General features: G+C 30.3%; 1 protein-coding gene across 2 annotated transcripts in view; it reads right to left on the bottom strand.

Moving 5' to 3' along the window:
• LOC107449367 (uncharacterized) overlaps positions 1 to 27,752 on the bottom strand; it is a 72,833-nt gene that overhangs the window by 25,122 nt on the left and 19,959 nt on the right. For both annotated transcript variants that reach the window (XM_043047497.2, XM_071178322.1), the window contains exon 2: positions 2,074 to 2,439. In XM_043047497.2, coding sequence (XP_042903431.1) covers positions 2,074 to 2,439 — 366 coding nt within the window. The remainder of the gene's footprint in view (positions 1 to 2,073; positions 2,440 to 27,752) is intronic.

Below are 27,752 nucleotides of genomic sequence, written 5' to 3'. Positions count from 1 at the left end.
CTTTTTAATATATACATACATACAAAATTTAAAAAAAAACATAGAGGAAAGTTTTAATAATATGAAAAATAGAAATCCTAAAATTTTAAGAAAAGCTTTTCTAAATAAAATCTGAGTAAAACTTGCGACTTTTTGCTGCCACTGCGTAAACATTCTCCCCACACTTCCGGAGGTTAGCAGGACCCACCTCGGACACGGAAATCACACAGCCGTCACTTAGAAGGAGTGTGTGCAGTTCCGCACACCTAGTGCCCAATCCTATAACTCTAGAGACCTACTAGGCCCGTCTGTCGAGATTTTTTCAATTAGCTTACAAAACAATTTTTCTTCAGAAAAGGCCAGCTGTCTCAGATCCAAGAGCACCCTTGTTTTCTGGTCTGGGTTCAGAATTTGAATTCTACGGAGTTCAATGTTAATAACTGAAACAAAAAACTGGGTCGACTGTTCAAAGCCGATTATAAAACGAAATTAGCCGACAAAATATATTATACGATGAAACTTACAGAATGAAACTTGTTTTATTCAGAATGGTGTTCGTATGGGAAAAACTCTATATAAATTCCATCTGATTGTCGAGTTTTTTTTTTTTAATTTATACCAGTCTCAAAACACAACTTCAGCACATGATATGAAGTGTTAGCTGGTCATATTTTAAGTCAATATAACTCAAATATTGTACTTCAGTGCTATCTATCACGGACAGTTCTTAATTTAAATTATCCAAAGTGTCCTTTGATTAGTTTTTATGACGTTCAGGCCCGTATAAGAATGGGCCTGAATATGGCCCTGATCATTTATGACGTTAAAGAACGCCCAGCACAGACTTTTAGGTAGAGGAAGATTAATTTTGCCAACCCCGTGTAAGCCCATGTTGGCCTAGCATGACGCATTCGATCTCATTTTAACGAGTCACTTTGTTCAGATTATTTGTATTTATTTTTTCTTCACATAAATTGCTATTTACTTAATTTAAAAACCATTGAAACCGATACTAAATTAATTTTTTTTTGTGGATCTAGCTCAGCCGTAACTATCGCTACTGCTTTAGGATTCTTCATCTGGGAAGGAGTTGGCATTTTATAATATGGGAAATTAATTAGGCCTCAATTTGTTTTAAGAACGGTGATGGCGTTAGCTATATGGCAATGATATAACCATGAACGTTAATGTTTAGGAACTATCCACTTTGGCGTCATTATGACGCTTTTCTTGAAGTTTCTTTTCGCTCCGTTGCGCCCTCTATCGACACTAAAAAGAAACGGTTAGATCATATTGTAGATTTGAATTTTTGATACTCTATACATTTAGTATTTCAGCCCTATTTTTGTTTACTTCTGTGCAAATATATTTACAGTATGAATAGAAAATATTTTCTTTAGATTTATAGTTTTAAAGTTCAGTTCTTTTCGCTTTATTTCAATAAAAAGTCTTGAATAAAGATTGTGAGAATTTATGATAGTATTTAAAATAAAATGATATTGTGCATTTGTTCAGAAGCATAAAATCCAAACCTTTTGTCGTAGAAATTTTTTCCATTATTCTGTTTTTATTAACTCCTGTTTATTTCGTTCTGTCATATGATAAATTCTACTATCAAGAGAGGAAAGAAAAAAAATCTAAACTCATAAGGTTTTTTTCCTATTTCTTCTTCTATAAGTTTAAAAGGATTATTGGTGCATGGCATCCATATAAATATGTATTTCATTCAACGTTAAAATAAATATCAAAAACTAGAAAATTTGTGAAGATAAAATACTTAAAATAAATCGTAATTTATTGTTTACACAATTCGTAATTCTTGATTAGCACACGACATGTTTAACGAACTAACATGTAAGTATTTTATGGAACTACAATAAAACAAATAACCAAACGATTAAAGTAAATTTCATAAATTCAATTCGAAATAATAAAAGAACATGTGACTAATTTGCATTTTTTACTGTATTAATGAGAGCAAACTAAAAAAAAAGTAAAGTAAAAAAGTTTAAAAAAAAAGGTAAATAAAACGCATTTTCATATGCTCTATGGCGGAACATGTTTTTATATTTTTTGTGTGGATATAACTCTTACCATATACAATCATACTGTCTTCTTCTGAATCAGAACTGGTATGGGATTCAACTTGACATCTGTATTTACCGCTGAGTTCTGTTGTTGGGTTTTCAATTTTAAATGCCCTGCCTTTTGTGTAGGTGTCGTCTAGGTCAAGTTCGAAGTCTTTAATGACTCTGTACTTTTCGGAGTAAATTTTGGATTTCATTTTCGGAATCCATTGATAGACAGGCATCGGATCGTCTTCAAAAAACCACTTCACAACAAGATGTTCATCTTCTCTTTTATCGTACGAGTATTCACAGTCGAAAAGAACTGATTCTTCTGTTCCATTTTTGACAAAGTCGGGAATAGTGAGTTTCGTTATATTAACAGCAAAACATTCTGAAAAGGAAAGAAAAAAAATTATTATTATGAAGTGCCAAACATCCCGTCATTATACTCTGTTGCAAGTTAAGAAAAAACCATTATCCTTATGGAAAACGCGCCTGTTTGCACGCCAAAAGGATGCCAAGCTCCAAGCGCGAATGTATACCAACATCATTAACAACACTATTGTTGCACAGTCTTCTTTTTGCTTGCTTTCTTAAATCGTGTAAAATGAGAAAAACAAAACATATTGAATGAAAACTATTCCCCCCCCCCGTAAAATTAGAGAATTGAATCATATTTAGATAATACTTTCTGCTTGCATTAGAGAAAGAATAATAAACATTGTTTCTTGCCGACGATTTTCTTTTACAGTGAAACAAAAGTAAAACTCTTTTATCTCGCATTTGATTTGTTAAGGGCAAGCCAGTATAAGAAGCGCCGTTTTTAGTCGTCCAATCAAATTCAATTCTCTTGCTACGTCAGATAGTTGTTTCTTTTTTAAGAACGAACATTCTCTTTATTAATCAAAATGTGTCGCAAAGTCTAGTATTCCAGTAAGACTATGAAAGTATAAAATTTTTTAAATAATTCTATGATATATATTCTATAAGATAGCACGAATTAAATTTCTGTTTGACCTGTTTAATTTTTAAAAGCTTTTATATTGTTTTGAAAGCATATTTGTATAATTTGATAATGTAATAAAACTGAACTATCTATGCAGTTGAAGATAATTACTTAAATCCTATACCACAATGTTCTTCTCTTAATTTACAACGGGGTATAGACCGATAGGTAACACAGATTTCTCAAAAGCTGTTTTGCATAAATTCTTATTCCTTGTTTTAGATTGTAATAGTAAGGAAATAGCAAAGTTTGGCATAGTATTATTAAAAATACTGTTTATCTGGAAAGCTTTGTACAATGTTACAATTGTTATTCTAAAATTACGGTAAAATAACTGGCAGCTGATTAACCGTAAAGTTTACGGTATAGAAAGTATACGGTTTATCTGGAAAGCTTTGTACAATGTTAAAATTTTTATTCTAAAATTATGGTAAAATAACTGGCAGCTGATTAACCGTAAAGTTTACGGTATAGAAATTGTTTTTCCTTTATGGTTTTGAAACCATTTACAAAAGTATGACTATAAAACCATGAATAAAAAACTATATGGTTTTACAACTGGAATTTTTCAAAATAGAAAAAAAAATTCTTATTTAACTAGACGTTGTTTGTTTAGCGTTTCTGGAAAGCTTTAATAATAGTAGTATAGATTTAACTAATTTCCTCCAATTACGCATCAACTGACGTTAAATTTCCTTTAAAAAACCTTCCGAAATCTAAATGAGATTTAAGAATTAATTGAGTTGAAAGCGTTAACTTAGCTATTTTTGTTAGTTACGATCATTAGTTGCTTAAAATTCCGACGTTTCTATGTTTTTGAGAAGTTTAAAATAAATCATGATCACCTTTCAGAAAGCGGAAGCAAAAATGTCTAATTTACATCTGAAGTAATTTATTTCCCCATTTTCGGAAACACTTTTTTGTTACCTTTAAGACATTTGCTTATTGCTGAATAAATACTTTTTGCGAATTATTTTTGTTACTACACGTTTGTTAGCATTCAATTTAAAGAATTTTGGCCATTTATTTGCAAGAACCTTTTTAAATGTTAATCTTAATTATTTTTTAAATAAGTTGAGCTTTGCTGTTCATTGTTGCTGATATATTACGAAAACAATGTTGAACAATATATACACTGCTCAAAAAAATTAGGGGAGCCATGTACTCCTCTAATGTTTTTGAAAATTAGAGGAGCAGATGGCTCCCCTAATTTTTTTGAGCAGTGTATTTTAGAAATTTTAAATTACGTAGCAACTAAGAGAGTTTAATCTTTAAGTGATCCCGAAATCTTTAAATTTTTTTTTGTGTATTTATTATTGCTAAACTACTATATTAAAATATTCGAGATTGGTTTTAAGATGTATAAGAGAATATTGGGAAAGAAAAACTGCGTGCAAAGAGTTCATTTAAATTATTTTTCATAAAACATTTTTCGATAACGATTTGCGAAACCTTTCTTTTTAATATTTAGAGATAGAGATATAGAGATAGAGATATAGAGATAGAGATGCAGAGATAGAGATACAGGGATAGAGATACAGGGATAGAGATACAGGGATAGAGATGCAGAGATAGAGATGCAGAGATAGAGATGCAGAGATAGAGATGCAGAGATAGAGAGAATATAAGGGTCACGGTACATGTGGGACAAATTTTTTCAAACAAATATAAACTGAGCAATCTTTTGGAGGCATTATATAAACTCTAACTTTCAACTGTTAATCTGTAATCCATTTTCGAAAGCTAGTAGCATTGTGCATTTTTTTTAAATTAAAAAGGAATCACAAATTTAAAATTTCTAACAATTCAAAAATAAATTCTTTTAATGATTCGTACATTCATTCGTTAATGTGCCAATTCAAATATTTTATATGATTAGTTAAATAATAATGAAACTCAGTAGCAGAAACTTTAATTATGTGTAAAAAGTTTTTTATATGCAAATTAATATTAAAAATACTATGGTTATTGATAAAAAAAATGCTTTAAATCTCTATTTTCGAAAGAAAAGAATCCTTAGGGATTCACGCGGTAATTATCGAGAAATTTTTTTTTTTTTTTAACTGAAAAGACCTTTTGGCTTAACATCGCTCGTAATTTTTTTAAATAATGTAGATTGAACAAAAGAATTTTTTTTGCGTCATTTCAGTTTTTTTTTCTTTTGAAGTTAGGTCACAAAAATTTGTTTAGTTTTTTATATTTAAAAATTATATTTAGTTTTTTATATTTTTCGTTGAACGAAAAACAAACTTTTTGATGCAAGTTATAAAATATGTTTCTACTTTCTTCACCAGGGAAATATTAGACCTCGCTTGAAATAGACATTTTCTTTTAGAATTCAGATACACAAAAAATATGTATTTTTTAATAGTAAATTTAATCACACAAATATTGTGTGAAAAGTTTTATTCTTGAAAGGGGCTGTGTCTATTTATAAATTGAAAGGGGGCAAATGCCCCCTTTTTTCCCCCGGGTTCCACAGTTTCTGCGTTAGTTTCAAGTTTAAAACGTTACAAAAACTTCTGACTAACACTCTGAATAACGCTTAATCTCCTGATTGGAGGATTCAATATTAATGGTTTGAGGGGGGGGGGCTAAAATATATCCCAATTAGTTAGTACACACGATATGTAAAGTTATGAAATTAGACACACGAATGTCTTTCAATGAATAAACTCCTCAAAATAGAGGGGTTAGTCACAATCTTGGACATATGGCCCCAATAGTTCGCTTATTTCGCACTATCTGGAGGAATTTTCTAAATGATTTGAAAAAATTTTCAAACAATTATAAAATAAATTTATCGAAATATTATTTCCTGTAAGAGATTACTTATATCAATTATTCATTATTATTTTATTTTATAATATTTGAAAAATTTTAATTGTTATTTGAATTGTATAACGAATCTTCGTATAATTTTAAAAAAAATGTAATTTCATATGGCTAAATACAGCGTTTGAACGAAATATGTCGAATACTTCCTGGGAAATCGAATTTTAAGTACATGACTTTTAGTTGATTCAAAGAATGACCACTTGCACTTGAGAGCGCTTCATTTAAGAAGGTGCTAAGTTTGGAAAATATGGAATTTCTCATAATTATTTCTATACACACGTCTATTTTTTAAAAGAAAACTGAAAATTCCCACGAAAAATGCATGCTTATTTAAAGAGAAATTATGTTTCTGTATTTTTGTAATCAGTACTGATTCACGAATCCTTACTTAATGATCTTTACTTATTTTAGTGCGTGTCTTGCGTTGTGTAATGTACAATGTTGTACTATAAAAACTGATCACGCCCCCAACTTTGGGTCACTTCAAAAACTATTCTGGATATTTTATTTCCATTTTTTTAATAAAAATATTGCTGTTGCATTAAATACTTCATTCCATTAAAAAAAAGTTTAATATTACATAACTACTACAAAATTCATTTGAAGTCCCCCCCCCCAATAGTCAAAGCAACTTACAAAAACACAGAAATTGAGTGAAGTAGCAAACTTTGAAGCAAATTCATATCTTCCCCTTAACTCTTCGATTTTGAGATTTGCATTAATAATTCTTAAGAAAAACTCTGCAAGTAGTAGTAGATATGTTAGATTATAAACCTTGGCATAATTTCACCAATGGGTCGTTGTGCATGAAATGGCGGTGACATTTGGTAAGTCTCCAAAGGAAAATCTTCTTTTTGTGCAGACGATCGAGTAGGTGAATGTTCTATCAGATCTCATGGCTTATTGGTATAGAATTCTATGTCTAGTGTAAATTTTATCGTGCCTGCTATTATTTTCAAGAATCTTTTTTTTTAACGCTAAACATATCAAATGACCGTTTAAGAACTTTGGCACGAATATGCGCTTATCATCTAATCGTTTTTGCACATTTGACTTCATGACTTTTTCTAAGAATTATATGTAATTAATAATAGATTATTATTTTTTTGTATTTTGCTTGTTTCGAGTAATACGTGTCGCATACTTATTTCCACCACAACCGGTCATTTGACCGGGAGAACAACAGTTTATTACTTTATAAGGTTATTAGAGTTTATTACTTTATAAGGTTATCGGATAAAAAATTACGATGTAATGCATGTTCAACGTATTGCATTCGATGAGTTGCACATTTCTGCCAAGACTATTGAGTAGTTAGTTCAATCAGAATAAATGTAAAATTGAAATTCCATGAAGGTACCTAAAATTTTAATTTGACATTTTTGCGTCAGAAAGAGTGACAAAAACTAAATGTTTTGGTAAGTAGCTTATATTTTATTTGGATAGCTTTACTTCATTTCTAACTAATTGTTAGTTTTTACTCAGAAAACTGTCGAAACAATCCAGACAGCACAAGTTCTTAGAAGAAATAATATTAATTATAAGAATAACTATAAGAATTATAGAAATAGTAATAATTCGAAGAAATATATTTGCCGAAAAAGTACAATGGAATCACCCTGTATATGAGAAAAATGCGATGAACAATGAATTAAAAATTCTTATTCTTTATGTTTGTAATACACAAAAATTGGCAATATACAATTTCGATTAATTATAATAAAGTTTTTTTTAGCTTATTTCCTTCCTAACATCTATATTTCATACATTCAATCAAGAAACGTAAAGTCCTGTCATTTGCCCGCTATGGTAGAAATAGTATGGTAGAAATATGGTAGTATGTAATAGTATTGTAGAAATATGGTAGATATATTGAGTGTTGGTATGTTTAGTGTTAAATAAATAAATCGTTTAGAATATTATATAAATGATAAATTAAATGAATATATGGTAAAATATAATAAATTAAAATGCATGTTATATATAAAAATATATTTTATTATCTATAAATAAGTAGATCAAATAATAAATTAAATAAATGTATGAGACATAACACGTGCGATATGTGCGTGTTTTAATGGGTCTGTCACCTTATGAGAAACTATGCCTCTTTAACGAACCTTTTACATAAGATTTTTATCGTCAAAACGGATACTTAAAAAATTGTTTCATTATTAAAAGGAACACTATACAAAATTATAAAAGTATAGAGCATCCCTAAACTACTAAAAATGAAAGCAGTTTTTTTATTGAATTATAATTTTTTAGTATCTCCTTAAATTTTTTTTATAAAATATGGTAAGGTTTATTCAACTTGGTCCTGAATTAGACGTAGATTTGATTTTTAATCAGATTTTAAGAAAATTTCTGAATTTACTTCTACATAAGCTCAGTTCTTATTTTTTTGTCAAAAAAATATTCAAAAATGCCTAAAATACAAGTCAAAAGCACAATTTTTATGCAATAAAAATAATCTTGAATCATCATTTTGGCTATTCGGTTCATTTATTTGAATGTGGGGTTTAATTGCATTTCAATTATTGTTTGATCGCATTTTCAATTATTGTTTAATAATAAACAAGATAAATTATTAATTTTTTTACATTAAAGTTTCAACCACTTCCTTTACCAATTATTTTGAAAAAAAAAAGTGTAAAAGATAAACAATTTTTTTATATTTTATTAATAAATACAAGGAATTAAAACAGAACATATGGCACAGGTTTTAAGTTTAAATTTGAATTTCTTTTATGTGAAAGAAACCTTTGATTTAAAATCAATTTACTATCCCGAGTTATTTCGGGCAAATGGAAAATGTTAAATGTTAGTCCTTTCTTTTTAATGCAATTTTTTGTTAACTAATTCTACGGCATTAAGCTGGGTAAAATTTAAAATCTACTTTTAACAATTTTTGACAAAAAGAAAAACGGATGCAGTGTTTTTTTCAATCCTTCAAAATACAATAACATCAGAATTAACTGGATTGATATATATTTAGTTTACAATATTTATGTGTCTCTAATTTCAAGACTAGAGTGACAAAGGTAAAATAAATGTGATCATAAATATTCTGTTGAACCCAAACGTTAATATCTTACAGCATGTTTTATTCACATGTCAACTTAACATTCTTCGAAGGCAACACTATAAACGTTTAAGTACTTCAACACTGTACTCAAGAAAAGAGACCCGTGGAATAAAAGCCATTATTCGAGCACGTTTATTCAATGTTCCCGGCACTTTTTTTTCCTTAAAAACCAATAGCTTAGTTTTATTTGCTCAACAATAAATAATATTCCATCTGCTTAGAATTCAAACATATTCTTCCATATGCAAAAGGGCCATCGAGTTTATGGGGCGTGCACTTTAAAGAGCTTCGAAGTTTTCCGCCATGATGACTGCTATTTTGGTAGAGAAGGCTCTTGGACACCTTCCAGTAAGGAAAACATAGCAACATTTATGCCTGCCACTCCGAACGTTTTCTGCCCAGAATTTCAAAGAGGGATAGTGGCATGACAATTTGGCTAAGCGATGGTCGAAGTCTGGAGGGGGGGGATCGTTTATACGCATTCCAGTGATTTTGAAGAAGATGGGATCCTATTTTGGATTTTGAAAGTTTTTCACATTTTCCGAAACAAAATATGGTCTATTCGGATGATTTGTTTTAGGTCATTCTGTGGGGAATACATTTTTGAAATAATGCGAGAAACACTTTAATTGTGAGAGATCGTTCTTTTACTGTTACTTTCGAAACTATTTTTATGTTTTTGTACAGTAGTAAATTATAACCAAATGATGTTTGTCATGAACTTTGACATAGAACATAGGACATAGGCATAGAACATAGACATAGAACATGGACATTGGACATGGAACATGGACATAGAACATGGACATAGAACATAGACATAGAACATAGACATAGAACATAGACATAGAGCATAGACATAGACATAGAACATAGACATAGAGCATAAACATAGAACATAGACATAGAACATAGACATAAATCATAGACATAAATCATAGACATAAATCATAGACATAGACATAGAACATAGACATAGAACATAGATATAGAACATAGACATAGAACATAGACATAGAACATAGACATAGAACATAGACATAGAACATAGACATGGAACATAGGACATAGAACATGGACATAGAACATGGACATAGAACATAGACATGTCATGAACATGCATGTTTGTCATAGTAAAGTGGAGTGAAAAAAATAAGTTGAATACTTTTTAAGGATTTGTGAAAAAATAGGCCTTCGAAAATATAGATAAAATATAATTTTGCTCACAAATTTTTTTTCGCTATTGAATTCCGCTTTATTTAAACGAGTCGGATTAAAATGATTGACTGTAACATACTATCTCGCTTGAAAAATTGAGTGTTTTCACAGTGCCCATTACTGCCAATTAATATGTGCTCAACTATCATTCAAATTTATTGTAACCTTAACATGATACTAGATTGAACCACGTTATCGTTCTTTAAACTTGATTTGATGGTACATTGATTTAACTTCAACGAAAACATGGTTCAAAAATTGAATCTTTTTGAATTTGCATCAAATTCGCATGGATCCGATGTTATGAATAGCTTTCAATGAGAATAAATAAAAAAAAAATTCTTTTAAGAATTGATTTAAATGTATTACTTTAATTTATTTTTGTTAATGAAAATCTATAATTATTGCAATCAATTAAGCATAGATATTTTTTGTTTATGAAACACAGACTCTTCCTCACTTTTATTTTGAGCTGGCACGAGACGTTCTCTCGTAATGCACAAATTAAAATTTTTCGTTAAAAAATCGCATCGATTGTTTATTTTATTGACTAAATATCTTTCAGAGTAAGACTGGCATGCGTCGAATTTCTAATACATGACATGAAATCTGAAATCATAAAATATTTCCTAAGCAAAATTTGAGATAGACAAAACAACGTGTCGATCAATTCTTGCATGTTTTGGACTAATGAGCAAAATTAAATGAAGAAATTTTTTCGTTGTAGGCTAAGGGGTAAAGGAAATTAAAGATGATTGTGGCAATGTGGTCAGCTCTCTGCACAGGCCGCCTTAACTTCCCAAGCAAGCCGGTACCCACCGATCGAAGTTTCAAGCTCCGCTAGGGATCGAAACCCAGCTCTTCACTATGACAGTTTAGCGCCTCAACCACTAAGCTATAGGAACTCATAAAATTAAGTAGCACTAATAAAATTTCGTGGCTAAAGTATGTCGCTTCTACAAACTTAATCTTATAGAGTCTGTCTAGCGTTGATAAATATATCCTGTAAAGAATTTTACAAGCTTAACCCATATTTTAGATATTGCGCAACATTTTTCGTCATAAGCAAGTATCAAACGCTTTCGCTTTTTTTTTAAGGAAAAAAAAAATGTCAAACTGAAAAAAAAAATTATTTAAAAATTTATTATTGAAATATTAATACTAAAAAAATGTTTTAATTATAATATTAATAAAAGAGTATTTATAGTAATAATAACAGTGGCAATAAAAGTACCATTTAAAATTTTAAAAAAAATAATCACAATCGGAACTTTATTTTCTATGTTAAAACTTGAACTAAGAGAACGAAATTTTAACGGAAAAGTTGTAAAGTAAATAACAAAAAATCAGTCTGAATGCTTTCATGTGAGAATGGTCGACACGTGCATTTTTTTAAAAAATAGAATTTAAAAATTATGCATAGCAAATAATGTAAGAAGAGCTCTTGCCAGGATGTTAAGGGCTTCTTGGCAAATTCCCAATAATAAGATAAACATACCTTGAATAAGAACCCAAATGATTGATTTTCATCTATGCAATTATTTGTAGTATGCAGACATTTTACTGTTCAAAAGGGTTCATACTTTTAAAATTTTCTTAAACTGATTGCGTTCTTATGAACATATTGTGTCATTAAGCCGTGATGACTCAGGGGATAGAGCGTTTGCCTTCCAATGGTTCGAGTGGGTTCGAATTCCAGCTATGATTGGTCAATACGAATTCTGCATCTAGTTTGCACCAACCACAGTGCTGACGTGAAATATCCTCAGTGGTAGACGGATCATGGGTTAGAGTCCCCTTCCCGTCAGGCTAACCGTGGGAGGTTATATCGTGATCTTCCTCTCCATGCGGGTTAGTTCCATCAAAAAGTCCTCCACGAAGGCAAATTTCTCACAATTCAGGAGTTCTCCTGTCTTCTAGATTGGGTTCAAAATTAAAAGGCTACGAAGTGGAACATTAGTAGTCTTAAACCCATAAAATTGTGTCGGCTGCTTACTGACTGTTATAAAATGAAATAAAATTAAAATATTGTGGCATTGTTCCATAAAATAAGTGTCCAAAAAGATTCCCAAAATGTTAATTGGCTAAAACTTTAAAATATCAGTGCTTCTAATTTTTGATGAAACCGAAAATAATTTATTTAATTTCTTATTTTTTAAATAAATAATTTAAAAAAGACATTAATACTTTAGATTGTTTTCATAAATTTTTGGTATCAGTGTTTAAAATATCTGTTACAAAGCAACTTAAATTGTATATGTTCCTTTTTACTATTTTTTAACTAGTATAAAGCAATATTTAGAAAATGTTTTTGAAATATCCTGAAAATATGACGAAAAATAATAAAAAATATATATGTAGTTCTAATTTTATGCTTTATTTTTGATAATTTTTATGATGCATCATTTTCAAGTTTTTAAAAAAAATGACACAAAAAAATGATCATACCGAGAAAGCTTTTAAAGTTACTTGAAGTTCAAAGAAGGAAAAATTTAAACTAAGTATTTTCTTCTGCTTTTTAGTTAAAATAGTTTCGGAATTTTGACAGAAATTATAATTTCATTTTTCTTTTAACATCGAAAAAAAGGCATTACTTTAAAATAATAATGATAAAAAAAATTCTTATCTGGCATTGCCACCATGAGAAATAAAATGAAAGGAATAGGAAATTAAATTAATAGGAAGGAGAAATATTTTAATAAGAAAAAAAATAATTTGTCTCTGAAAGTGATTTAAAACCCCACGCAGTTAATTTGTTTCTGTTTAGCCTTTTTTTTTTAATAGGTTAAAAAAATATTTAACAATCAATTAAAACTAATTAATTTGAATCAAAAATAAGTAAATAAGAAAAATGATAATAATTCTATAAGACACTATAAAGTGAAACCTCTCGGGAGCGACCAATCTCCGTTCCACAGTAAAATGGTCGTGGATAGAGGTGGGTCGTTCGTAGAGTTTACCTCCATTGACTTCAAAATTGTTATCGAAGGTGCATGATTTTCCGCAAACGATTTTATTTTTAATCAGTGTCATTTTCTTGGTGCAGAAAATGTCACCTCTTTTGGCGTCATGAAAAGATAGATCTTTGAATAAAATTTAACCTCTATAAAAAGAATCCCAACTGATATAATTATGTGTAAAAACAAATTTACCAATTATGAATGATCGAACTATTTTATATAAATAAATAATTATGTTTTTTGTTTAAGTTTGCATTTAATTTTGTATCATGAAAATGAGTTAGCTTTAAAAAATGAGAAAAGATTTGTTTGAGATGCTTGTTTTCTCCAAAATAACCTTTTTTTTCCTTTTGATTAACTTTCAACTTTAAAAGTAAATCATTGATAGCATTGTCTTCAGAGTACTCTCATTGCAGCATGAGGTCTTATCGTCGAAAAGAGTCTCTAAATAAGAGCCTCACACAAATATTTTGAATATATTTTAATCTAACTTACCGTCATGTGGGGCTACTTTGTGCAGGATTTCGCAGTTTTTGAACTTTGACATGTAAAAAAACTATGTTAATTCAAACTTTAGTGAAATTTATCGATATTATATTCATAACTGGACTCAGACGAGATCAGACAGATCAATATTGTCATTATTTGCATGTAATATTTGCAAACAATAAGTCAAAACATACCTTGCACAAAGTAGCCTCCAAGTGGGGCTACTTTGTGCATTTCACAGCTAAAGTTTCCACGCACACTTTTCGACGTCCGACGTTCTCGGAAAGTTGTTGACATTGGATAAACAAAACACACTCTGAGATTGTTTTAAAATTCGAAAAAATGATTGTAGTAATAGAGGAGACTTCTTTCTTCAAATTCCACACATTTTTAATGCGAAAAAAACATAATACTGAATAGCAGCACTTGGAAAGTGCCAAATTCAAATTTGCACAAAGTAGCCCCACATGACGGTATTTGCTTCGTTAAATTTTTTGTTTTGATATTTTTCTTGTTTCCTTATTTGACTTTTTTCCGCATTTGGTGCAAATGTTTGTCCTGTCACTGGGAGAGGTTTTAATGGTTTCTCTTGAAGGTCCTTTTGCAACTCTAAATCTGTGGAAAAATTTCCGTTCTTCCCAAAAGTGGCCGTAAATAGAGATGGTCGCTACATTAAGTCCCTGGCACTTAGAGCGGAAGTTGCAAGTACCTATTAGACGCGCTGTAAGATTCTATGTAAAATCTTAATTATCCTGTGATACTATACAGCTTTATTGTTTTTGCGCCGCTTGCACTTGTTTACGTTCGTGTATCAATGTTTTAAATTGGACGATATATAATATAAATTAGACCATTTGATAAATTAGACGCTATATTATGTAAATATAGAATATTTAGTACATGAAGCATTATATTAGCATATTATTAATAAGTCGACCAAATTATTAGACGCACTGTAGTTTTGTAATAATGACATGTTTTGCGCGAGTTTATCGGCAATACTTCCATATATAATGAGTTTTATTCAGGAGAGTTTTTATATACTTCCTATTTGTATTTATTTTTAACGTATTGCATTACAATGCTAACCCATTGATAAGCGAACGTAAACAAGTGTAAACCGGTTTCATCCGAGTAAAAGCAGCAAAGCTGTATAGTAATACATGATAATTAAGATTTTACATAGAATCTTTAGTGCGTCTAATAGTTTGGCCAGGTACTGTAGAGGTAGGATTTTCTGGTGGTTTCACTGTTATTATTATTTATATGTTATTAAAGTCTCCTTATGAGCTGTCCGAAAAACATTTGTAAAATTTTTTTTATGGAATTATTAAATGTAACGTTTTCCTGTACTTTGGAGACAAACAGGCAAAAGCACAGATGAAATGAACATTAAACATATCAACACTTAATGTATACTTATTCCTATACCTATTTCTATCTTTATGTTTCTGGATTGAATGTATGAAATATGGATGTTAGGAAGGAAATAAACTTTAAAAAAAACTTTATTATAATGAAACAAAATTGTTTATTTGCAAATTTTTATGTATTACAAACACAAAGAATAAGAATTTATAATTCATTTCTCAACGCATTTTTTACATATACAGGATGTTTTCATTGTTCATTTTCGAAAAACATATTTCTTCTAATTATTATTATTTCCATAATTATTATAACTATTCTTACAATTAACATTATTTCTTCTAAGAACGTGCGCTGTTAATATTTCTATAATTCTCATAATTATTATTATAAGAATATATAAGAATTATAATTCTTATAATTATTCTTATAATTAATATTATTTCTTCAAAGAACGTGTGCTGTCTGGATTGTTTCGACATTTTTCAGGGTAAAAATTAACAGTTTGTTAGAAATGAAGTAAAGCTATCAAAATAAAAAAAAAAGCTACCTACCAAAACATTTAGTTTTTGCCACTCTTTCTGACACAAAAATGCCAATCTAAAATTTTAGGTGCTTTCTTGAAATTTGAATTCACCGTTATTCTGATTGAACTCACTACGCAACAGTCTTTGCGAAAATGTGCAACTATAATCGAATGCAATACGTTGAACACGCATTACATCGTCATTTCTGATCCGATAACCTTATAAAGCAATAAATTGTTCTCCCGGTCAAATGACCGTTTGTGGTAGAAATAGGTATACGACAAGCATTATTCGAAACAGAGATAATACAAAAAACGAATATTAACTGTATGTAATTGTTAGAAAAAGTCATGAAGTCAAATGTGCAAAAACGATAAGATGATAAACGCATTTTCGATGCAAAAATTATTAAACGGTCATTTGACCGGTGTCGGTATGTTGAGTGTTAAAACAAACAACCCTAAAACATATTATCACTGAGTTACTCAGCCTTTGTTTATGATCTCAGGTAATTTGTATACATCTCTTGTTCTGAAGCCGCCTTTATTAGAAAATAAAATTTTGAGTGATGATTACTCCTCAACTGTGAAAACAGCTACGTAGAGTGGCTTATTTATAGAAGAGGAAATACCGGAAATTCTAAAAGCGACCGCTATTTTTAAACTTATTTCATCCACTTGTGAGATACGTTTTGCTGAAATATGTGTAACGTTTATCAAACACAAGTGGCATAAAAATAATTTTAAAAAAAATCTCGAACCTAGCGGCATCAGCGTGATCTTTACAATGTTTGATTTTAATGCAATGGCGGTAGTTAACATTTAGTTGTTTGATTTTTGTTAAACTGTAATTGTGACGCCACAATAGGCATTACATATTTCCTAGCTTTTAAAATTTCTTAAATTTATATTTTTTATTCACTCTTAATCGAATTTTAACTAAGCCAACTATTTAATTTCTATTACATTTAATAAGAAGTTTATATAAATATTTTTTTTCTTTACAATCAACGTAACGGCTAACTTTTTATTTCAATAGAAACGTAAAATTCATTCACTCACTGTCGCGACTAAATCGAAAACAAAGTTTATTTATAACTCTTTATTCGTTACTTATTACCACAAAAATGTTTCAGTTACAGGGTTATACTAATTCTCATTTGATTAGCTTTCGCCAAATTATTTTTAAACTTAATATTGAGTATGGGAGGTTGGCATCATTTTTGGCTGTGTTATCTTTCGATAAATCGCCAACCATGGATCTCTTCCCATGCTGTCCGTTGGGAACAATTCATTTGCTTTTAATTTTTAATTCTTGGCGTAAGGACTGGGTGCTTAGGCCCTCTGCCCATGCGCTAATTAACGTTTCTTCTAGATTGACAGAACAAGAATGATTATCTTGATCCCTTTAAAGGATTTTATTTCTTTATTTTATAATTTTGGACTCTGACCATGTTCATTACAATATGATTTCTATAGTAAATCGACTTTTCTATTTTATTTATTTTTTCTGTGATAAATATCCCTTCTTCATAACAAATTCAGATATAGCTCACACGGCTTAAAATTATACTTAAAATCTACAAAGAAAATATATCCACTATACAGTAAAGAATATGGACTAAACTACTATGAAAGTAATAAGATAGATTAAGATATTATTTTATGAAACGTTTTTTGACTGAAAATTACCGAAACTTTTCAGTTCTAATTGAAAAATGAGGTTAAATACAACTTTGAAGGAAATTATGTAATTAGATTCTTATTATTAGAAAAGAATGTATCTTCTGAGAACTATTATAGTGGAACTTAATATGATTCCCCTCAAAACCATTTATTATAATGTACTTAATTAAAGTATAGCAAACATAAATGGTGCATAATTGTCATGAATAAAGCCCGAATTTTGATGAACCTCCCAAAGACGCTCTTGAAACATAAAGAAATGCTCTAAAATACCAATAAAGATGCTTTAAATAAAAAAGAATTTCAATTTAAAAACTTCTTTTCTAAATATTCATACAACGTGCATTTGTATTAAAACATGTATTGAAAGAGAAATTCCAAGGTTATTTTCATGACAGTTTAAGTTCATTAAAGCTAAAATTAAGTAGAAATAAATCATTTGTATACCATTTAACCATAAAAGGTTTAACGATTTATCAAATAATTGGCAAATAGCAAAGGGATTTACTTAATCTATTGTAGTTCGAAAACTTATATGTGAATAGCAAAATATGTGAAAACCAATTAAAATGAGTGAAAAATGTAAGAACAAATTTTAGTTATTCTAAATAAAATTTACAAAAGCTCAGAAATAAAAGAAAAAAAAAACCCTAAAAATATCTAATCTATCCCATCTGAGAAAATACCCTAAAAAATTTAAGTACGCGAATGAAAAAAAAAATGAAAATGTCAATTGAATCATTGCCTGTGATGCCACAATTGGCACTATATATTTATTTCTTATCTTTTAAAATATCATTATTTACTTAAGTATATTTTTAATAATCGAATTACATTTAAAATGAATCAAAGACTTAATCTTCTAAAGCGAACATAAAATATTTTATTGTTTCCTTATCGATTACTGTAACGGATGCTTTTTATTTCAATACTAATGCACACTGATTAATTCACTGTCGTGCCTAATCAAAAACAAAAACCTATTTATAACTTTTTGACTCTATTCTTAAATTTCTAACAGCAAATATGTTTCAGTTGCATGGTTGTAATAATTCCCATAAATTTGTTGGCGACTCGTGATCGCCAAGGAATTTTTGAACCCAATATTGATTATGCGGGGTTAGCCTTGTTTTGGCTATGTTATATTTTAATAAATTGCCAACTTTGGATCCATGCTTCTCCTGTGTCCGTTGGAAACGATTGCATTCACATTAAATTTCAAATTTGTGGCGACTAGGAGTGCCCTTGGGCACTCCAGTCCCAGCCATCATAAGCGTTTTAAAAAAAATTTAATTTTTAATAAGAATGCTAACAAAAGCTTCTCCATATCGATAATGTGCTTTCTTGATTCCTTTAAGGGATTTATTTTGATTTGTAATGTTATATAATGGCCATTGTTTCTAATCTTTACGAATTATTGCTTAATAAATCAAATTTTGACTAAAACGATTTTTATTAATTTCCTGGTGACTATCATTTTACTACATCCATAATCAAGATGTTTTAATAAGGCCAAGAAAACCCATGATGAATTTTTCTATTCTACCACTATATAAGATCACCACCAAAGTGCATAATAATTACGTTATTAAAACCTGAATTATATCATTATAGTATCAGGCTTGGATAAAGTGGCTATACGGGAAGAAAAATAATCCTCACTTGCGTGGTAATGAAATTTCTGGTCATAAAGCCAAAATATAGGGTGTTGAAATGATTTATTCAGTAATTTTTGCATTCGTACGGTAACGGTTTACCGGAAGTCTAATTTTCAAAATTATAGTTCCAATTACCACACAGGTACTACTAAGGTATCGTGATGTATTTTCCACATTTTACCACATTTACTACCAAACAGTAGGGTAATAAAAACCATATTTTATGGTTAGTTTTACCAAAAAACATTACTTCGGTAAAATTTACCGCATTTTTTTGTAATCTCATTGAAGCCAGAAACACAGTAAATTATGCGATTTTTCTACCACAGTTACAATTTGAAAGGCTAATTCTTGAAGAGGAAATGTAACTATTGTTTGACGTATATTGTTTGAGAGTAAGAGTGTGTTTGTTGCTTGTTAGTTGGTTTTCCGGATAAGTATGTATAGCTTGCAACACCTTCTATTTCTGGCTTTCCGGATTTTAATGGCTAGACTGGGACGGGAAAAATAAGGTGTAGTTGTTTTTAAAGACTTAGTGAATACTAAAAAAAAAAAAAAGAAAAAAAAAGCGTGAAATAAAATAATTTCAGAAATTTAAAAAAAAAACAACTTCTCCATGGGTCTGCATAAAAATTGATAAATAAAATAATAAACTCAATATTAAATAAAATATTAAAGTAACTTATAAAAAGCAAGTTTATGTAGTCTCAGCTAATTTTCCACGCATCATGGTTAATATTACAATGTGTTGCAGGAATTTCTTATAATTTTTTGTTTTAAAGAAAGTCGGTAAAAAGTCAGTGGTATCCGAAAAATAATAACACCAATTAAACTACCGACTTTTCATCAGTTTTCTTTAAAATTTCTAAATGAATTTTTGCAACACATTTTAAGATAAATTTTATATAAAGTAAATATTGTACCTGGTTAATTAGCCGAGACTATAATAGACTTGATTTTTACGTGCAGACTTATACAAAGTGCTTTTTTTTTCGTGCAGACTTATACAAAAGTAGTTTTTTTTAATTAAATAATTTTATCTTAAGGCCTGGTTTCATAGGAAACGTCGGCGTCTGCTTGAAACGAACGTTTACCTCTGATTGGTCAATTTATGAGTTTGACAGCATACGTCATCGAACGCTCAGCTTGAACGACGACTGCCGTCCAAATCAACTGCAGTTGGATTACAACTTGACGTTAACAACAGAAGCAATGGCGGACAACTGCCAACAACAGAGCATTGAAATCAGCCAAGATTTTAATTTTAACATTAAACATAGCTTCTTTTTCCTCTTCTTCTTCATTTAGCTAAGCTACAATGTTTTTTTTCTTGGACAAAGTCATTATTTGTTCTTTAAAGCACTGGTCGACAGTCACAAAATCAAAACAAATTCAAAATAAATATTTGTTTACGTTTTTAACGCATGTGCAATGCGAGATAATGTCTGCGTTGGACCGACTGCTCACGCTGAGCTAACAAAACGGTATTTCTATGGCGTTAAAATTATATCAATTTCACGCTGACGCCTAGTTAAGACGCTTCTCCTAAGAAACCAGGCCTTGAGCTAACAAACCAGTATTTTGTTGGTGTCAGGGTAACGTCAACTTAACGCTGACGTCCAGGTAAGGCGCTTGTCCTAAGAAACCAAGCCTTTAAAGATAAAATACTTATGCTTTTTATATCTGCGTATAATATTGCGTATATTTGTTAAACGTGAGGGTTTCTCAGTGTGTTTGTTGACAGTTAGTCAGTTTCAGAAAAGGTAGTTTCTATTGTTTGCTTTCGGGATTTTCATGGCTCGAACAGGACCTCCAGCATGCAGTGCAATTTCCAGTACTCAATATTGAAAAATTACGACGATAATTAATATTTTGGGTCTGGTTTCTTAGGACAAGCTCCTTATCTGAGCGTCAGCGGGACGTCAACGTCCCGCTGACGCCAACAAAATACTGGTTTGTTGGCTCAAGGCTTGGTTTCTTAGAACTAGCGCCTTATCTGGGCGTCAGCGGAAAGTTGACGTAGAGCTGACGCCAAAAAAATGCTTTTTTGTTAGCCCAGCGTGAGCAGTCGGTCCAACGCAGACATTATCTCTCATTGCGCATGCGTTAATAACGTAAACAAATATTTATTTTGAATTTGTATTGATTTTGTTATTGTCGACCAGTGTTTTAGAGAACAAATAATGACTTTGTCCAAGAAAAAACACATTATAGCTGAGCTAAATGAAGAGTGCTATGTTTAATGAAGAAGCTATGTTTAATGTCAAAATCAAAATCTTGGCTGATTTCAATGTGCTGTTGGATGTTGTCCGCCATTGCTTCTGTGGTTAACGTCACGTTGTAATCCAACTGCAGTTGAGTTGGACGGCAATTGTAGTTCAAGATGAGCGTTCGATGACGTATACTATCAAACTCACAAATGGACCAATCAGAGGTTAGCGCTGATTTCCAGCTGACAGCGTCCTGTTCTAAAAACCAGGCCTTTAAGATTTAAAATGTATGATTTAGTTTAACAACTGAAGTTAATAGTAGCTTTCACCCATGAGTATGGTCCGTCGAGCCTTGAGCGCATTTTAAGTCTAATCTTTCATTAGGGTGATGGTAATTTCGCATTGACGATTTACTGAAGCGCGTCGTCAAGGTTACAAGGTTAAAAATTCGATTGAAGCTTTATTACGAAATTCAAACCCTTATGTTGAACATTGTGATTTCTGCTTACGTCAATGAAATGAACTTAATTCAGAAGTTTTGATATCTCTTGATATCTCTTCAAAGATATCTTAGTAAGTTGTGATGAAGAAAACTATGACGTTTATGAAACCAAACTTTTTGATTTATTGAATTGGATAGTTTGGAATAATCTTTAAGAGTTCTAAATAATGAGTATAAACATGTCAACATTTGAATCAAACTTCGCCTTCACTCGTATTTAGAAGGCATATACCAAAGTTGAAATTATCAACTCTTGTAGGTGAGATTTTTCAATTGGATATAATTTCGGGCATAAGCGCAGAGTGTGGGGTGGGGGGTAAATGTCCCTCTCAATAATGAGAAATATCTTAAAGTCTCCCGTAATATTTCAGATGGATAAAGATGATTTTCATGAATTATTATTGATTTGTACTCGTGACAGGTAAAATAAAGAAAGCGATCAATCTTTTTTCCGATGTTTAGTAAATTGAGTAATAATTTTTTTTTTTGTATGTGTGAAATTTAGAGAACTCGTGTAAATGTGTATTTTAATTTGGTTTTCGTAAAAAATTAAACGCTGGCCCGTGATTACGGGATTTATTCACTACGACTGTGCGTAACAATGACCCATGCAGCAGAGACAAGTATTAATTACGTGAAAGTAGTGGCCATACGGTTAAGAGCATTTAAACGTTTCTTCCAAATGTTTTATTTTCGTTTCAAGTGGAAGTCTCAAATCAGTTAAATAAACGTTAAAATGTGGGTTATTTTTAACCTAAAACTGACCATTTTTTGCCCTTATTTTGATTATGGTGAATTTCGTAACCAATTTTTAACGCAATTTTGACAAAGTAGGTTTCTGTTTTAACGCTTTCTTACGTTATTTTAACTAAATTGCTTGCGTTCGTTTTCGGTTCTATAAATTTCATTTTCTTACCATGAATATTAACGTTTTTTTAATGCTTATTTTTATAATGGGGAATTTTGTAACCGGTTCTTAACTTAAATTTTACGTTAATTTAAGAAAACCTATAGCATTTCCCCCTTCTTTTTTTGTATTTCCATTCCATTCTTATTTTGACTATAGTGAATTTTTTAACCAATTTTTGACTCAATTTTTGACCCAAATTGTGAGTTTTTTTATGACGTATTTTTTGTTATTTTAGCCAATATACAAATTACTATCAAATTCTCAAGAGTTAAATTATCTGAAATTACCCGTAAAAGGAGAAGCATTATCGGTTATAAATTGGATTCAACTTTCTAATGCTAATTTTAAAAGGCTTGAAGAGCACTTATAAATAGATATCATAAAGAGGACCTTGGTTATTTTCATTTTGATTAATTATTTAGACAGACTGGTTTGCATTTTGAATCAGCAGAAGAATGAAAAAGCATGTCAGTCGAATGTTTAAACTATTTGCAATTCCTAAAAACAAACCGTTAATAGATGGGGCTAAATTTTAATTTATGTTTTACGAAGAAAAAACTAGACAGTTCATTGAGAGGATGGGAATTATTACAAAAAATTAAAAATGCCAACTTTTAAACAGCTTAAGTCATTTCTTCAACAGAGGACACGTGAGCATGAAACGAGTAACGTGTTTTCCCAGAAACCGAAGTTTGAAAAGGCGAAAACTTTCACAGCGTAAAACAAACCCCGAATGTTTGTATTCTTTGTGAAGGTTTACATAGCATTTATAGAAGTGATAAATTTCTTCCGAAGACCATTCAAGAAAGAAAAAATGTCATTTTTACATTTCTTTTAATTGCTTAAAGATTGGACAATCAGCAGTTAATTACTTTGCAACTTTTTCACAATGACGCATGTTAGTTTGTTGCATCTTGACAAAGAGGAGCCAAATTTGACGGTAGTTGTCGATAGAGAAGGCAAATCACCATCACATTATTCTTTAGGCAGTACTCTTCCAACTGATGTATCATTCCGACGCATGACTCCTCTGCACATAGCCTGTAATGTTATTAATTGTAATGTACAGCTGTAATTATTATGATTGACTCTGGATCAGGATCTATTTTCATTAGTGAAGATTGCGTACAACGTTTAGGAAATGAATGCTATCTTATCTGTCTCAGCATCGAAAACCCATAACTTAAGTTATAAGTTTTGTAAATGCTGCTACTCTAAATTCTGAGATTGATCCAGGATTCATTTTCACACAACTCAGATTTAATGTAAGAGAAAATAATTATCGACTATGTCAGCATTCGATTATCAATAGGCACCTGAAGATAACATCAAGTTAACATATCTTATATACTAGTGATTTGGTGTTTAATATTTGCAGTGGTAGTTACGTCACATTACTCCCCGTCCAGAATTTTATCTTCGATAAAATTCGATGAACGAATACCAATAGTTGCTGAGTAACCAACTAGTTGCTGTACTACTAGTTGAATACAACTAGTTGCTGAGAATAACATGGGGGGTCACAGGTGACCGGCACTGAGTTTGTTCGTAGCCCCACGGGGGTCACCGGTGACCGGCGAAGCCAAGATTATTAGAAACACATAATTCGAGTAAATTTTTAATTTTTTTATATTATTATCGTTGCTAAAATGGTAAGAAGAAATTAATGCAATATTGAGCACACAAAAATAGTTTTATTTATATACACAGAGATGCCAATACTTGCTCCGGACAGCGAATAAATATTATCAAGTGATAGTTTATTAATTGTGATACTTGGTTTAATAAATTCAATTGTAGACTTTTATCCACCACTATTTCTAAACAATTCGTAAGCTTATATAATTCACCACTTTTTCAGATATGTCATGCTAAACATTTTAAAAACTAGCAAAATCTGTCTAATATTTGCAAATTTAGTTTGTAGCTATTTACTGTGTGGCCAGACGAGCAAGCCATGTAAAATTAGCGTGGCATTCAACGCGTTAATGCTGTTCTTTTCTTTATTTTTATTACTGGCCGGGAGAATAGTATTTACTTCACCGCCGTATAATTGCATTTACTTTTGCCTCCGTATACATACTGGTAGATAAAATTAAGAGATTGAAATTATTTTCCCACATATATCTTTAAAACTCACAAAAACGGCACAGTTGGGTGCCATATAATATCACAGTTGGGTGCCATGGTGTCGATGAAAGGAGTTTCCGTGGGTGACTTGACTTCAGAAAGAGGCGTAAAAGTCTGCGTCCAGACTTTCATCGCCTTTCTTGGATAGTCTTGCTGTGCTTTCATAAAAATATTTTTAGTGAAATGTTGTATTTTTAAATTTCTATCATTCAGTAACTATTCATGGAATCAATAATTAAAATATTTTTTCCTTTAAATCAATAACTACAAAAAAAAAACAAAAAACAAAATCTGCTCTAAATAAAGAATAGTGAAACAGTATTTTTTCAATCACAGTCAAAACTTCAGACAAAATCTTATTTTATTTTTATCCTTTTAACTTTGTTCTATTTTTTTAACAGGATTGCACTGTTTTCTTACTAGTAAAAAGTGTTACCAGAATAGATAGGCGTTTTAAATTTTTTAATGAAATAACCTAATTTTAAAGCCTGAATTATGCATGTAGATTATCATTGAAAAAATATCACTTAAGAATATTTTTAACATTTGCAGCGATACTGGCTAATAAAAGAACGAATTAGTTAGCTGGTTGAGTTTATAAACTAATTCCCTAGTAAATTAGAAAAGTAAATACAATGTTACTCCAAAGCTTACAAAAGTAACAGTTTTTTCCCCCACACATGAAAGGATTTCTTTTAACTTCTGAATAAAATCGGTTCAGTCTGAATTCTTTTTATTGATTTTAAGACACATTGTCTTGGAAATAATTTCACTTAGAAGAAAAACACTTTCTAAATATTAGTCCGGGATCTCTGTTTCATTAAGACAAACCGAAAGAAACAGAAATCTTAAAGACAAAGAATTCGCGCTAGAGGCTAAATTAATTATCTCTGTATATTCAGATGAGAATACGTTTTTTTACGTCTTTTCACGTCAAAATCCATTAGTTTAAATTGATTTTGAGCCTGTTTCAATTATATTTAGTATTTTTAAAAAGTGTTTTCTTCTTTGCAGTGTGTAGATTAATTACATTGGGGGTCGAAGCTGTCACAATTTTATTTGACATTTTAGTTTAGCTGGTATTGTCAATGATTTTGCTTGTTTTAATTGTTGCATAAAATGTAAACTGGTATCTCTTTTAATCAAAAACTAAAGCAGTAGTTTGGAGATGATCTTTAACTCAATTAGTGATAGTTTTCAAGCAAGCCCCATCAAAATGTATCTCGAGATTTTTTTCAGAAAATTTTATTTTCTACGGAAATAGTTTGTTCTGAAGATTATGCTTTATGTTCAGAATATATGAAGGTTTTCGTATTCATTTTTTAGTCTTTTTGATGACTTAGCCATTTTGAAGACACTACTTAGTAATTTTGAAGACTTAAACTACTCATTTTGGAGACTTCACATAAATATTTGCAGGTTTTTCGTATTCATTTTTTAGTAATTTTGTAAGCTCGGTAATTTTGAAGGTTTCCTTAGTCATTTTAAAGACTTCTCGCAGCCATTTTAAAGACTTCATTTAGTCACTTTGATGACTTAGTCATTTTGAAGATACTACTTAGTCATTTTGAAGACTTAAAATACTCGTGCAAGATAAATTATCAGATGGTTATTTTAACTTGAACTCCAATAAATTTTTTTTAATCTCTAATTAACAGACGATACACAATCGCCGTCTTCAAACATTATCAAATATTAGCAATTAAAAACCGCTTGAAGTATTTTTGTAATAATTATGAGGTTATTAGAATTGTTAAATAAAGGGTCCATAGAAGAAAAAATAATATTTCAATGCTTCAACAATAAATAAAACAAGGTTTTTGAACATTGAGATTTTTTTTATTGCATATAAATATTTTAAATATCATTATACAAGTTTCTGCAATTATTTGTTTCGTACGAGTATTTTCCTTTTTTTTATATTAGTTTCAATCAATGGTATCGATTTTTTGGTGTTCATTTAAATACAAAGCTGTTTTCGGTTAAGTTTCATCTCGGCAAATTTTTAATATCACTTCTTTGAGCAAAATTAGCACTTTCAAATAAATAAGTAGCACCTTTTGATAAAAAGTGAATATATATGTTTAATTAATAGAATATATAATGTCGCATAATATAGTTTTAAGGAAAAAGATCAGGGAATTCTTTAATGCTTGTTATAAAACAGACAGCCAGGTGGCCCTTAGTGCTTAGTTATGGTAAGCAAGAAGTTAACCACGGCAAACTTTTAATATGATTTCTCTAAGTAAAACTGGCATTTTTATATAAATAAATTGCACTTTTTGGTAAGAGTTATTATCTTTAATTAATCGATGGAAGCACAACCGTTTTTACACCATATACTTGCTTTTACCTCTTTGCAATGTTCATGAGATATTAAGGAAATGTAAATGCACCTTTTCAATAATGGTGGCAGGGAGTCGGACTTTTCTACGTTTATGGAGTATATGAAAAAGCATCTGCTGAAAATAATCACAAGAAATAACACAAGAACAAAAAAGAATAAAGGAGGAAACAAAGAAAATTTAATAAAAGAAGAAATTGAAAGAAAAATTTTGAAATTTTGGACGTAAAAAAAAAGCATTAATTTTTTAAAATTCTAAGAGGCAAATTAAATAATTTTTCAACCTATACATTTACACCAGCAAAAATTAGTACTCACCGATATTGTATTAATGTCACCAAATAAAAATTTAAGAAATATTACTATTATGCATATATATATACAGTGGCGTACGCAAGGGAGGGGTTTAGGGGTTCAAACACCCCCCTTGAGCTCAGACAAAATTGCAAAAATAAGAATTTTAGCTGAAATTTTGCGAGCTATTATTTTTTAAGACTATATATTTTTATTTACATTATGCCTACTTTTTTTTTCCTAGCGGTATTTCTCAGAATACTGAAAAAACATTTACTATAATAGGGTTGTACTTTTAAGACCAAATTCACGTGATACTGTTACGGACTGGTTCCTTTCTGTCCTGCCAGTATAGTTTTCGAAACTGGCTGTCATTCGCGAGGTCTTTACGCGATGATTCTGGAATCCTAGACGTTCTGTCGTCTTTGAGACAATTCGAGAATTTTGGAGATGCGGTGAAAAATTATATAAAAGGGG

Source organism: Parasteatoda tepidariorum, chromosome 3, assembly GCF_043381705.1.
Source record: "Parasteatoda tepidariorum isolate YZ-2023 chromosome 3, CAS_Ptep_4.0, whole genome shotgun sequence".
Lineage (NCBI taxonomy): Eukaryota > Metazoa > Arthropoda > Arachnida > Araneae > Theridiidae > Parasteatoda > Parasteatoda tepidariorum.
This window is presented reverse-complemented; position numbering and strand designations above follow the sequence as displayed.